Here is a 13192-nt window from a genome sequence, read left to right as displayed (position 1 = left end):
TTTAATGTTTGCAGATCAGTAATGTGAGATCAGTATGGTGAAAGCTTCTCCACTACACTGGTTATCTCTATCCAGGCCCTTCAGGTCAGAAAACATTGGAGGGTTAGGGCTAAACGGAGGGGTAGGAAGAAATTTGGGACCGGATGACTGACAGATAGAATATGCTTTCGGACACATCCCCCACCCTCTAGCTGTCCCAGAATGTGTGTGACCTTTCTATGACCTCTGCCCTTTGACCGGTCAGGCAGTGTGGGGGACTCCATCTCATCAACACGGCCTGACGTGTACGTGTCAGAGGACGGGGGGTACAAGTGGAGGGGTTCCCTGAGGGGCCCTCATCACTACAGCATCCTGGACGCTGGGGGACTCGTCGTGGCTGTGGAGGCCCACCCCATGGACGGCCAAATCAACACCATCAAGTACTGAACACCACACGCACGCACACACACACAGTCGGTGGCATGTAGAAAGATTGGGTGTAAGAAAGATGCTTTTTATTCGCACCCCGACCCAAGCGACATCCTCTGAGTGTTTTGTGTGTGTGTGTGTGTGTGTCTGTGTGTGTGTCTGTGTGTGTCTGTGTCTGTGTTTGACTATGGAGTGTGTGTGTGTGTGTCTATCTGCTCTTCTCTCCCTATGAAGTTGTGAATGTGTCTATAAGCAGTCCACTATCCGGTAACTCTGTATGTGTGTGTTTTAATCCTGTGTACTTCATGCGTGTGTGTGTGTGTGCTTGCACGTTCACATTCAGATGTTTATACAGGGCCGTCCGTATTCATTAGGCACCAAACGAAAGAAATCAACCTTAACTTTGTCCAGTAGAAAGGCTCGTTTTAGTTTTCCGTTGCAAAGCGTTTTGTGACTCTGTGCACTACTGAAAACGACCCCGTATGTCATTGTGCATCACCCCAGGTTCTCCACAGATGAGGGCCAGTGTTGGAAGGTGTACAACTTTACAGAGCAGCCCATCTTCTTTGCTGGCCTGACATCCGAGCCGGGCACCAAGACCATGAACATCAGCGTGTGGGGCTACCGGCCCGAGGATGACCACCAGCCCATGTGGGTGGTGGTCACCATTGACTTCCAGAGTCTCCTCACCAGAGAGTGTGGGTGAATCTCAATTGTATTTTCTTGATTCTTTGTGTCCTGTGACTACTCGTCTCCTTGTCAAAACTCAGTGGAGGAGAATGTCTGAGACGAGGAACCTTGGATCTTCTACTCCAATGCTTTTTGAGAAGGAGGTGAAGGAGAGTGGTCACGAGGAATCAAGGAAAGATGATTGAGATTCCCTCAGTGAGTCATTTGTTTGTTGTCAAATATAATATCACCAAGGATCATAATCATTAAACCAACAACAGACATTTCACAAGGAATGAAACAGTAGCTAGCTTTCTATTGTGAGAATACCCAAAGTGTGGTTTCCATATGTTTGATGTGTTTGATACCATTCTATTGATTCCATTCCAGCCATTACTATGAGTTTGCCCTCCTATAGATCCTTCCACAAGCCACCTATGGTGTGCACCCCTGTGGGTCACTAGGAAAGGAATTGGCATGTCTCAATAGTCTCTCTCTATTGGTTAACGTTGGTTCCCCATAGGTGGTAACCAGGACTATGTTCAGTGGTTGGCCCATGCCAGAGAGGGCGGGGACTTGTCCACAGAGGGGTGTGTCTTGGGCTACAAGGAGACCTTCAGGAGGCTGAGGAAGCTGTCCGTCTGCAGGAATGGACGGGACTACGTGGTGAGCAGGCAGAAAAGCCCCTGCCCCTGCACCAGAGAGGACTACCTATGGTAAGAAACACTGTCAGGGGTCCAGTCTAAACTGACAAGGCTATTCAGTTATGGTCCTGGAGGACCGTAACACTACTGGGTCGTATTCAGTAGTAACCAGAAGAAAACGAACTGAAACAGAAAGGAACTACCTGAACTTAGGAAACACTCGTTTTTATTGTCTGTTGAAAAAAAAAATGCTTTGTTGTGCCCTAATAAATTCAACCCTGGTTTTCATTCTCTCCCTCTAGTCAGGGATACATTCAGATACAGGAGACCAGAAGTTGAAAGTTGTCCATTTAAAGGCACAATCTGTCACTTCATTTCTAGTAAAAAAACGTTTTTTTCTCTAATTGTGCCTTTGAGGCAAAGGCAGAGTCAACGCAGACCCAAACATAACATTACCAAGGCATATGCTGTGTCTGTGGTTGAAATGGCCTAATGTGTCTCTCATTCCAACAGTGACTATGGTTACTATCGTCATGAGAACAGCTCAGAGTGTATGAGACAACTGGACACTGCAGACCACGGCCTGGAGGTGTGTCTAAATGGAGAGGAGGTGGAGCTTAGGACATCGGGGTAATTATGACACACACACATTTGTTTTATTATCCTTGTGGGCACCAAACAATTGATTCCCATTGAAAATCCTATTTTTCCTGACCCTAACCCTTACCCTAACCCTAACCCTAACCATAACCCCTAACCTTAACTCCTAACCCTAACTCCTAACCCCTAACCCTAATAGTATCCCTAACCCTAAACTTAACCCCTAAGCCTAAAATAACCTTTTTCCTTGTTGGGACCGGCGAAATGTGGTCCCTACAAAGATAGTCAAACCAAACACACACACACAGTTCACCGTGTGGTCTCCATGTGTAGGTACCGTAAGGTTCCCAGTGATAAGTGTGAGGGAGGTTTCACTCCCCTGCGCATAAAGGAGACAGTCAACAGGCATTGTGGGAACTCCAGTCAGCCCCCCACTGCCAGCCCATATTCTGAAACCCCGGTGAGTGTGACCTGTGCATGTACATCTGCGAGTTCTTCTGTGGGTCTCCTTTGAGTGTGTGTGTGCTTGGGTTATTGCTCACGGTGTGAAAGGTGTGACTTACCTGGGCATAATGTAACAGTGTTCTTCATTCTCGGGAGACACACATTGTGAGCTGGGTTTTGTTCCAGCCCAGTACGAACACACCTGATTCAATCAATCAATGGCTTGATAACTGGTTGATGAGTTGAATCAGTTGTGTCAGCGGTGTGCTGGAACAAAAGCCTACACACCCTCTGGGTACTTCCGCATCAGAAAATACAGCCCCACATATTAGATGATGCATTGCGTCACATGATAAAGGTTTATAGCGTTTAGAATATTATGACCAGAAATATGATAATGCTATGTCTGTATTTCAGAGAGAGAAGATGCTGTTGATCGTAGTTTGTGTTGGATCAGGGATTGTCATTCTGGTGGCTGTTGCCGCTGCTGTCTATACTGTAAGGAGAATGGGCTATGGAAATAGGTGAGCCTGGTACACATTTATGCGCACGAGCATGCAAGTACACACACACACACACACGCACAGACACACACTGCTCAGGTACAAGTGCACATTAAAATGCCTAATTCCGTTCTGGTCCTAAATATTGACATGCCTTGTGGCTCTGCTCCGCCCCCTACAGGGCACCAACGTATCGCTTCTCTGTACTGCAGCTTCAGGACGACGACTGCTCCATTGCCGCCGACCCAGAGAGTGTCGCCAGTAGCAACGGAACATCAGTCTTCCCAGTGGATTCAGATGATGTGAGTGTTATTAGCTTTAGCATGGTGGCTAAAGGCACTCAGGATTTTTAGGACATTTTGTGTGCATAGCAAAAGGCTAAATGTGTGTGAACTTGTGCATTTAAGGGCAGCGTTATGGTCATGTTGGCCCGTCAATTGTTTTAAATGAGCGATGATCCATTTACAAGACGTAATGTGGAAAATACTGACAACTTCCCTCTGTTGTCCCCCCGTTTTGTAGGATCTTATTGAATGAACAACATGAGATTAAATATCTTGACGATGATCTCCAGAGCTTGGCCATTTGGATGTATGGCATTCCACTTGTTGTATTACGTACCTGTTGCATCTCAATGGAAAGATGTCTAGGGTTTGTAAGGAACAAATTGCAGATGTCCCAAGCTATTTATTGAGCGAAGAACACTTCCCACTGGACACTGGTTGAACCAACGTAGAATAGACGTTGAATTGAGTTTATTTCAAGTTTCACTGCTCTGTTTTTAAGTATTTCATGAATTAACAGTTTGTCTCTGTCTGATATTATTTATGCGTGGAACACTTTCTTCAACTTGCACAATTTTGTATGGCGCTTGCAACGCAATTGATAGTGGGTTTGATTCTCGATTTGGATAAAAGCGTCTGCTAAATGGCCTATATTTATTATTATTACCACTGTTCACTAGTCTGTATTTTGATGAGGCCCTGAATAATGTGCATTCCTAATAAATCAGTACAGTAATGTTAGAATAGCGATGTAATGGAAATAAAGTGCCTGATTACCTCAGTTATTCTGTATTTACTCTGCAGGAACAATCAACTGTTATCTGTTATTCACTGTAAATGTATTCCTCATGTCTCTACTCCTTTATCTTTAACTCTGCATTGTTGGAAAAGGCCCTGTGAGTCTACACCTGTTGTTTATGAAGCATGTGACAAATAACATGTGATTGATTTGACATGTAGAGTGGATCCACAGCAAGTAGAGATTACTATCAACTTGTTTTGTATTTGAATAGATTATCTTCTGTTAGTCAGCACCTCACCTAAAGTGTCCATGTTCTTTAATTGTTTTACTTCCTAGATGGATTTTTTTTTGCCTTATTGCTTACCTGTACAATGTGCCATATGGGTTAGGGCTCCACCCGATGGGTTATACTTGTTCTTTCTGGACAGGACCACCCACAAATGAAATCCCTGTTTGAATTCTTTAAAAGTGCATCATTCCTTCCTTGTTGATTATAAATAATTGGAAAGGTAAAAGCCATGTGATGGTGCCCTTGCATTTACTTGTCCAATCTAATCAATGATTGCTGGATGCAGGAGGAAGGAGGCACTTTTCATTCAACTACTCTCCCCACACAAGAGGGCGCTGTGCAGCATATCCTATCCCGAAGGGTCTTTGCCAAGTCTTGTGTCTATGCTTTGCCCCTCTAGAGCTGATGTGACTTCGAGTGTGTGTCATGAACAACAGCACTAGCAACAAAAGTGAAAATGCCTGTTTGCCTTCAAAATAAAAGTCCCCCATTGAAACTGATGCCAAAGGATGAAAATAGTAGAATTATGCCACAATTGGACTAGATAATGGTAAACGAGTTTGTTTTATGATGTTGGTATAAACATTTACAAAAGACAATTTAACACAAAACATAAAATTCAGTTGAAATCGCACTATAGACTTCAGAATTGCATTGGAGACATACTTAAATTGCAATGTACAGCCTTACCCATGGATCTTGGGTCCATGAAATGGGGTATCAGCCTACTGAGTGACACCTACAGATTACATTGCTTAAAGCGTTTACACAAATACTAGCGTCTTAGCTCTTATTACAGAACTTTACATTTCGGAGATCCCCTCACTATTCAGCCAATTGTATGTATTGGACATTTATATTGCAATGTACAGCCTTACCTATGGATCTTGGGTCCATGAAATTGGGTATCAGCCTATTCAGTAGTTAACTCATTTTGTGAAATAAAAATATACTATTATTACTTTTTATTTTGATTTATCAGGGGCTTCCGCGGATATAGAACTCACATTGTAGAACAGTAGGTGGAAACACAGAGCTAGATTAGAGGAACAGATGGCCATGTTCAGGTTGTAAATGGCAGCGAGTAGCGTGGATGAAAAGGAGGAAATTGAGAAAAGGTTGGAATGGCAACAGCTGTGCTGGAATGAGAACAATATGGGTGTCAGTTCTGATTATATAGAGCGGGAGAATGAGCGTCAAGGACTTAAATGGTCTGTAGTGTAGACACAGGAAGAAGAGAGATCATGATACAGAAAGCAGTGGAGCGTCTAGGAAAGAAAGCATAAAGATGGCCAAGGTTGGAAGCAAGAGTCATAATGTGTCAGAGTGGAAAGTGGTGATGGTGTTTGATGAGACCACAGGGCCTCATTTACACCCTATCTGACTAACCAATGCCTTGGAGAAAGAGATAGGTGAAGTCAAACTCTCCTGGTTCATTGGAAAGGTAAATTGCTAATACTTTGTGGTAGCCAGGCTCAGAAAGGGAAGATTCTGCAAATGGAAAAGCTTATTGGGATGAAGCTCAAAAGCCATATCCCTGGGGCTTATGCTAGGTTGAGGGGAGTCATCACTGGGGCCCCAATATCTACGTCCATAGTTGATATGAAAGAAAATGTGAAGGGAGGCAGAGTGATTGAGGCCAAAAGTTTGCTCAGTAGGAAAGAGGGTCAAATAAGTGAAAGCTTATCAGTGCTGCTGAGGTTTGAGAAGGTTTTGCCTGGAACAGTACAGATAGCATTCTCTTATTTCGATGTTGTTGACATGCTGAATCATTCTAATGGTGGATTGTTTCAGCAGGTTATAGATAAAGTTGAATTGATTCGGGGGCTTGGGATGGGTTTTTAGCAGGTGTTGATTTGTTTTTTATTTTTTACTTTCTAGGTAGACCGTGATTCATCGCAAACTTCAGGACAGTACGTAGCAGTATGCACCTTGAACTTTTGTTTGACCGCTATGATTTAAAGATGAATAGAATGGCCTCACACTCCAGTACAGTAGGTGGCGGTGAAGAATAATGTTTGGCCGTCCTTTATGTTTAGTAGATTGAAGTACCACAAGAGTAAATAGCGATTTTCTGAAACAGGGAAGAAGAGTCTGTCATCGTATAGGCAAGGCTTGTAACCGTGGCGTTTCTCAGGTAAAGTTGCCAGCTATCTTGCTAACGTTCGCTTTTTTTTAAATTTTAGCTCTTGCCAATTAAATCGACTTGCTGCTGGGGCAATCAGGTTTATCTAACTATTTTGACTAGGGTTGGCTAGCTAGCACTGTTAACGGAATCGAACAAAATTGTGAATCGCTGTAACTAGCTAGTTATGGCTAAATCTAACCATACCTTAACGTTACTTATTTGGGGACGATACTTTTTTCAGAAAAGTTTGTCTAGTTTGCACAGTTAGCTGACTACTGTTAGCTCGCTACACATGTTAGCCAAACACTAACATATAACTAATTGTGTAGCCAACAGATCTGACCCGATTGTTTAAACTGTACCAGGGTCGGACAGGCTTCCTATGTAGATTAAAACTGAAATGTATAACTTCCGGTGTAGATTAAGACTGGAGCCAGTGTGAGAAGGTTTGGAAAGCGTAGGTAGCAACCTCAATCCGAATTGTTCCAAAATGGCTGCTGTCCTGCTAACTCACATGAGGACAACATAGCAGTCATTCAATCTTCTTGGTATGACTATTTGGACTACAAGGCATTTCCCATCCCTGTTTTGAGGTATGTTTTCTGAACGCCGGCTCCAACCCTAGTGCAGCTGAGCAATCTAGTCGGATCTGCTGGCTAACTAATTGTACAAACTAGGCCGTTTTCATTCAGCTGCCCTGAACATGTCTGTGGGTTTTTCCTTTCAATTAAGGCATAGACAACCAGGTGAGGGGAGTTCTTTACTAATTAGCGACCTTAATGGAATGAGTTTGACATGTGCCCTGAGAGACTAAAAGTGAAATGCCAACAATGCAGAGAGAAAGAAATGAGAAATAACAGAAAAGTAATAATAAATACACAATTAGTAACAATAACTGAGGTAGATATGTACATATGACTAGTTATAAAATGACAACAGGATAGATAATAAACAATAGCAGCAGCGTATGTGATGAGTCAGTCAGTGTAAAAAGGGTAAATGCAGATTGTCCAGGTAGCTATTTGGTTAACTACTTAGCAGTGGCTTGGGGTTATAAACTGTTCAGGATCCTGTTGGTTCCAGACTTGGTGCATCAGTACTGCTTGCAGTGCGGTAGCTGAGAGAACAGTCTATGACTTGGGTGGCTGGAGTCTTTGAAAATTTTTATGGCCTTCCTCTGACACTGCCTGGTATAGAGGTCCTGGATGGCAGGGAGCTCGGCCCCAGTGATGTACTGGTTACACACTACCCTCTGTAGCGCCTTGCGGTCGGATGCCAAGCAGTTGCCATACCAAGCGGTGATGCAACCAGGCAAGATGCTCTCAACGGTGCAGCTGTATGACTTTTTGAGGATCTGAGGACCCATGCCAAATATATTCAGCCTCCTAAAGAGGCATTGTGCCCTCTTCACCACTGTGTTGGTGTGTGGACCATGATAGATCCTTAGTGGAGTGGACACAGAGGAACTTTAAGCTCTCAACCTGCTCCACTACAGCCCTGTCGATGTGAATGGTGATGTGCTCGGCCCTCCGTTTCCTGTAATCCATGATCGGCTTCTTTGTCTTGCTGACATTTGATTGAGAAGTTGTCCACAGGTCAGATAGAATATATGTATAACACATAGGAATAGGTATAGGGAAAATGTGCTATAGTTAAAGGGAATACCTATAACCATACTACCCTGTTCACATTACTTGGCAGTTTTTCAACAGTGTCAAGCTGTCTCTGAACCGCACCTTTGTTCTGTAGCTTGACTCATTTTGTTACCGCCAGGTACAATCCAGGACACAAACTTGCAACTTGTCTAGTTTCCTCAGTGGGTTGTGGGAATTGCGGTTGAACAATCATTAATGTATGAAGGTTTTCTGTGGTTATTGACCTGCAGTAGAATCTGTCTAACACTTGTAAAGAGACAACTTCAACTGTGTCAGATAAGGGAGGAACAAAATGTGCAACATGCCACCCAGTGGGTGACAACATTCCCTTGCAGTAATCTCCAGCCCAAAGCCCTGTGGGGTGTGATGTGTGACTGGAAATGAAACAGGCTGAAGGATGCTATTCCATGGAATACAACCTTGATCCAAGCATCAGATTCCCAATGCACAGCACACAGACACTAAGACTTTGAGAGGTGATGTCAAGACGGGTGGGAGCAGAGAGGGTGATCGTGACAGTAATCACTTAGGTAGGTCTTATCTCTGCTTCATCTTACTGTCGTTACCTCTCATTCCCCTCCCAATGCAAAAGCCTCAGTATAGATGAATACATGACAGGTTGTATATAACCCGACCGACCACGCATGCTGCTATTAGCCCAGAGTCAAAAAGAAGATGGAATTCACACGGTACCTCTTGCATTGTCTGCTCTCCTGACCTTAAACACGCCTGCATAGTGTGTTAATCAGCTTCCATCAGTCCCTCAACATTGTCTGCTCTCCTGATCTTAAACACGCCTGCATAGTGTGTTAATCAGCTTCCATCAGTCCCTCAACATTGTCTGCTCTCCTGATCTTAAACACGCCTGCATAGTGTGTTAATCAGCTTCCATCAGTCCCTCAACATTGTCTGCTCTCCTGACCTTAAACAGGCCTGCATAGTGTGTTAATCAGCTTCCATCAGTCACTCAACATTGCTTATTGTTTATTACTTTTGCTGTATTGGACCCAACGTTATGACACTTTAGACAATGGTTACATATTTTCACCAATGCCAGGTATCAAGTCCTCTCAAAGATGCTTATGAATGTCCTAATGCTCTACCCATTGACATTGTCAGAACAAGCCTCTTAAAATTGCTCAAAAACAAACTCCTCCAATTAGCTCTGTCTCGAAAGCCCCTCTTTATATTTCACAGGCACTGTCATAAATGAATCACGCTGCATATTAAACACTTCAGTTTCCCACTTTTCTCTCAACTGGTCTCTGACCTCCCGAAATGCTTTCTCATCGTCGTGGGTGATCAGGCATAACACCATCGTGTCATCAGCAAACTTAATGATGGCGTTGGAGTCGTGTGAGGCTATGCAGTCGTGGTTGAACAGGGAGTACAGGAGGGCACTAAGCACTCGCCCATAAGGGGCCCAGTGTTGAGGATCAGCGTGGGGGATGTGTTGTTGCCTACCCTCACCACTTGGGGGGGGGGGGGGCTGTCAGGAACTCCAGGATCCAGTTGCAGAAGGAGGTGTTTAGTCCCAGGATCCTTAGTTTCAGTTAGCTTCACAGTGTAACATTTTAATTTCTGCCGAAATCAAAATGAAAGAAAAGTTATCTTGCACATTCAGCAGGCTGTGTTAAATAGGCTTTTAGAAGTGGCGTCTTTATTTTGTTACTTATCGTTAATGCCGTCTTTGGTGTGCTGATTAATGCACAAGCACACTTTTTTTCCCACTACTATTAATATTTATTTTGATTAAGTCATACAAGTGTTACATTGCGTGAAGTTTAAAATACATTATCATTACTACATTACTATTAACACCAAAAAACATTGTATTTAATCAAATATTTTTAGTCGTCTTCTTCAAATGAACGGGAAGATGATGCAATGATGCTATCTTATCAAGAGGATGGAAATCTCATTTCATTGGTCCTCAACTCGTGGCTCAGTCATTTCATTCAGGAGTTAGTGGAGTTAGCAGGGAGTTTAGCCTTCCCTGGAGCATGTTTCGTTCTGAAGACTTTTACCTGGCTGAAAGGTGAGACACATTCGTATGACTGGTTGACCAAAATTGCCTCTTCGTAGGATACCCCTCTAGCTGTGGATGTATTTCTGGCAATATTTATTTAACCATCCCATTATGAACTACCGCTCTTCCTTGTTCTCAGTTAGATGCCAAAGTGAGTCATGTTTTAAACCCAGGAGGAAAGGCTAATGTCCAAGTAGTAGTGTGACATGATCATACCCAACCAGCCAAAGTTAACTAGCTAGTCAACCTTACTGTCGAACCACTGTCTCTCCCTCTGTATGTCTCTCCACACTGGAGAATATTGACATGTTGCTTTGTCTTTCAACAGGGGCATCATACATTGTGTTGTACTCACTGCAGATTCTTGGGACCAACATGAGAGCTGGAGGTAGGTTTTGCTATAATAGGAACCTGTTTTTCTGACAATTAGCATAACTTCTATCACATTTACTTGGGTCAGTGTGTGACAATGTTTATCTTGGCTATTCAAACCATATTCTTAATCACGGGACAACATAGCTATGCCTATAGCCTACTTGTTTAGCTTATTAGGAACCCCATTAGCTACTGCCCATGTAGCAGTAGCTAATGGGGTAGCAGCTACTCTTCCTGGGGTCAAAGAACCCTGTCATAAACCTTAGAGAACTTGCAATATTCTATATATTGTGGGGGCGTTGTATAAATGGGTTAGTGGGGTGTGTTCCTAGACAAAGGCTTTGAAATGTCCAAAAATATTATTTGCTAAATGTCAATAGTCCCCCACAAAATCAATACAGTTCAATCAATAATAAACAATAAACCGTCATGCAACCTCACTTTAACGTCACCATTCTGTATACATCTGGCCCTTCTTTCTAGAATCGGCTTTCTATTTCACAACAAAGCATCCTTCACTCATGCTGCCCTCATAAAACTGACCATCCTACCAAATACTTTTTTTCCACCATAATTTGCAAATAAATTCATAAAAAATCCTACAATGTGATTTTCTGGATATTTTTTTTCTTTTCATTTTGTCTGTCATAGTTGAAGTGTACCTATGATGAAAATTACAGGCCTCTATCATCTTTTTAAGTGGGAGAACTTGCACAATTGTTGGCTGACTAAATACTTTTTTGCCCCACTGTATCTGAGCAGCTGACCAATCGCTGCAGCTGTACATAGTCCATCTATAAATAGCCCACCCAATCTACCTACCTCATCCCCATATTGTTTTTATTTACTTTTCTGCTCTTTTGCACACCAGTATTTCTACTTGCACATCATTATCTGCTCATTTATCACTCCAGTGTTAATATGCTAAATTGTAATTACTTCGCTACTATGGCCTATTTATTGCCTGCCTACCTCACGCCATTTGCACACACTGTATATAAACTTTATTTTTTTTGTATTGTGTTATTGACTGTACACTTGTTTATTCCATGTGTAGCTCTGTTTGTGTCGCACTGCTATGCTTTATCTTGGCCAGATCGCAGTTGTAAATGAGAACTTGTTCTCAACTAGCTTACCTGGTTAAATAAAGGTGAAATAATAAATTAACTAAAATGTCAACCCAAATACATCCGGCAGGGCAATAATAGTCCAGCGACACTGAACATCAAAGGGAGCGCAGGGTTAAACAATAGGTTTGCTGGAGCGATAGAGGGAAAATTAGTGAGAGAGGGGGTGGTGGTTTAGCTGTTGACTTCAGGCTTGCAGTTGCACTGTCTGTCAGTCTGATACACCTGATGGTTTGTTTGTCAAAGCTTCGCAACACTGTTGCTACTAATCCATTCGATCAATGACAGGAGCAAAGATTCCAAACACGACCTAGAGCATTAACACCAGCGATCAACTTCAACACTTTACAAACTAATCACGCTGAAAATAAACAAGACTTCTGCCAGTAGTTAAACACACTGTCAAAACTACCACGCCGACCGAGAGCCTCCATGCAGAGCCATTGTTATTATCTCCCTCCTGACTGCTGCTGTGCTCTTAAAGGGGCAGCCCACGGTGAAGGCTCCGTGCAGGATTTCGCTACAAATGTTCACAACCTTTATGGACATCTCCAGTTTAGGTCTAAGAGAATGCTTTGAACCAAATCTAATGCTTTTTGGTTTCAGATGAATTTAACATCAGATTATTGTAATTTCCCATTCTGACACTGACTGTAAGTCTTTTCTAAGAGTCTCTGTGAGCTCATTGCACACATCACCATCTACAGCCAATCAGCATACATAGTAATTCTATGTCCAAGTAAATCTATGTCCACGGCCCAAGGAAACTGTCGTACGTATCTGATGTTAGAGAAGCTTCCATTGAAGAACACTCTGGGTTCTGCAGGGACGTAAAGCCATTCCAAGTGAGGTTTTTTTCAATAAGAAATGATGATCAATAACACAAGGCTTCACTGAAACCTAACAATACAGCTCCAACTATCATCTACTCAATTTATTTTAGCCAGTCATGAGTCAGTGCAGTACAAGTTGAGTGTCTTTCCCAAATGCATGCTGAAAGTCATTAGTTAACTTGTTCTTTATAAAATAGCATTGCATTTGTTCAAACGCAGTTCTCCATCAGTTTACTGAAAACAGGCAGCACACTGACTGGGTTGATGTTAGAGGCAGCAAAGGGTGCTTTACTATTTGTAGGTAGTGGAATTACTTTACCTTTCTTCCACACCGGTGGACACAATCCTGGTTAAAGACATGGCAAATTGGGGTGGCAATACAGTCTTATCATTCTCAGTAGTTTCCCCATCTAGGTTGTCTATACTTGGTGGCTTATCATTGATGGATGCTAACTGTTTTTC

At 42.8% G+C, this 13192-nt stretch overlaps 1 protein-coding gene and 1 pseudogene across 2 annotated transcripts in view; both read left to right on the top strand.

The window, feature by feature from the left end:
• LOC139392730 (sortilin-like) overlaps positions 1–3906 on the top strand; it is a 30619-nt pseudogene extending 26713 nt beyond the window's left edge.
• LOC139393229 (protein FAM3C-like) overlaps positions 1–13192 on the top strand; it is an 823321-nt gene that overhangs the window by 802632 nt on the left and 7497 nt on the right. Inside the window, exons 1-2 of one of the 2 annotated variants that reach the window (XM_071141678.1) lie at positions 6601–6720; positions 10724–10783. In XM_071141678.1, coding sequence (XP_070997779.1) covers positions 10771–10783 — 13 coding nt within the window. In that variant the 5' untranslated portion in view covers positions 6601–6720; positions 10724–10770. Of the gene's footprint in view, positions 1–6600; positions 6721–10723; positions 10784–13192 lie in introns of those variants that run through there. The other variant, XM_071141680.1, reaches the window with a different exon arrangement.

The sequence above is a fragment of the Oncorhynchus clarkii genome, chromosome 33, assembly GCF_045791955.1.
Source record: "Oncorhynchus clarkii lewisi isolate Uvic-CL-2024 chromosome 33, UVic_Ocla_1.0, whole genome shotgun sequence".
NCBI lineage: Eukaryota > Metazoa > Chordata > Actinopteri > Salmoniformes > Salmonidae > Oncorhynchus > Oncorhynchus clarkii.
Note: the sequence above shows the minus strand (reverse complement) of the source record. Positions and strands in the feature narration are given on the sequence as shown.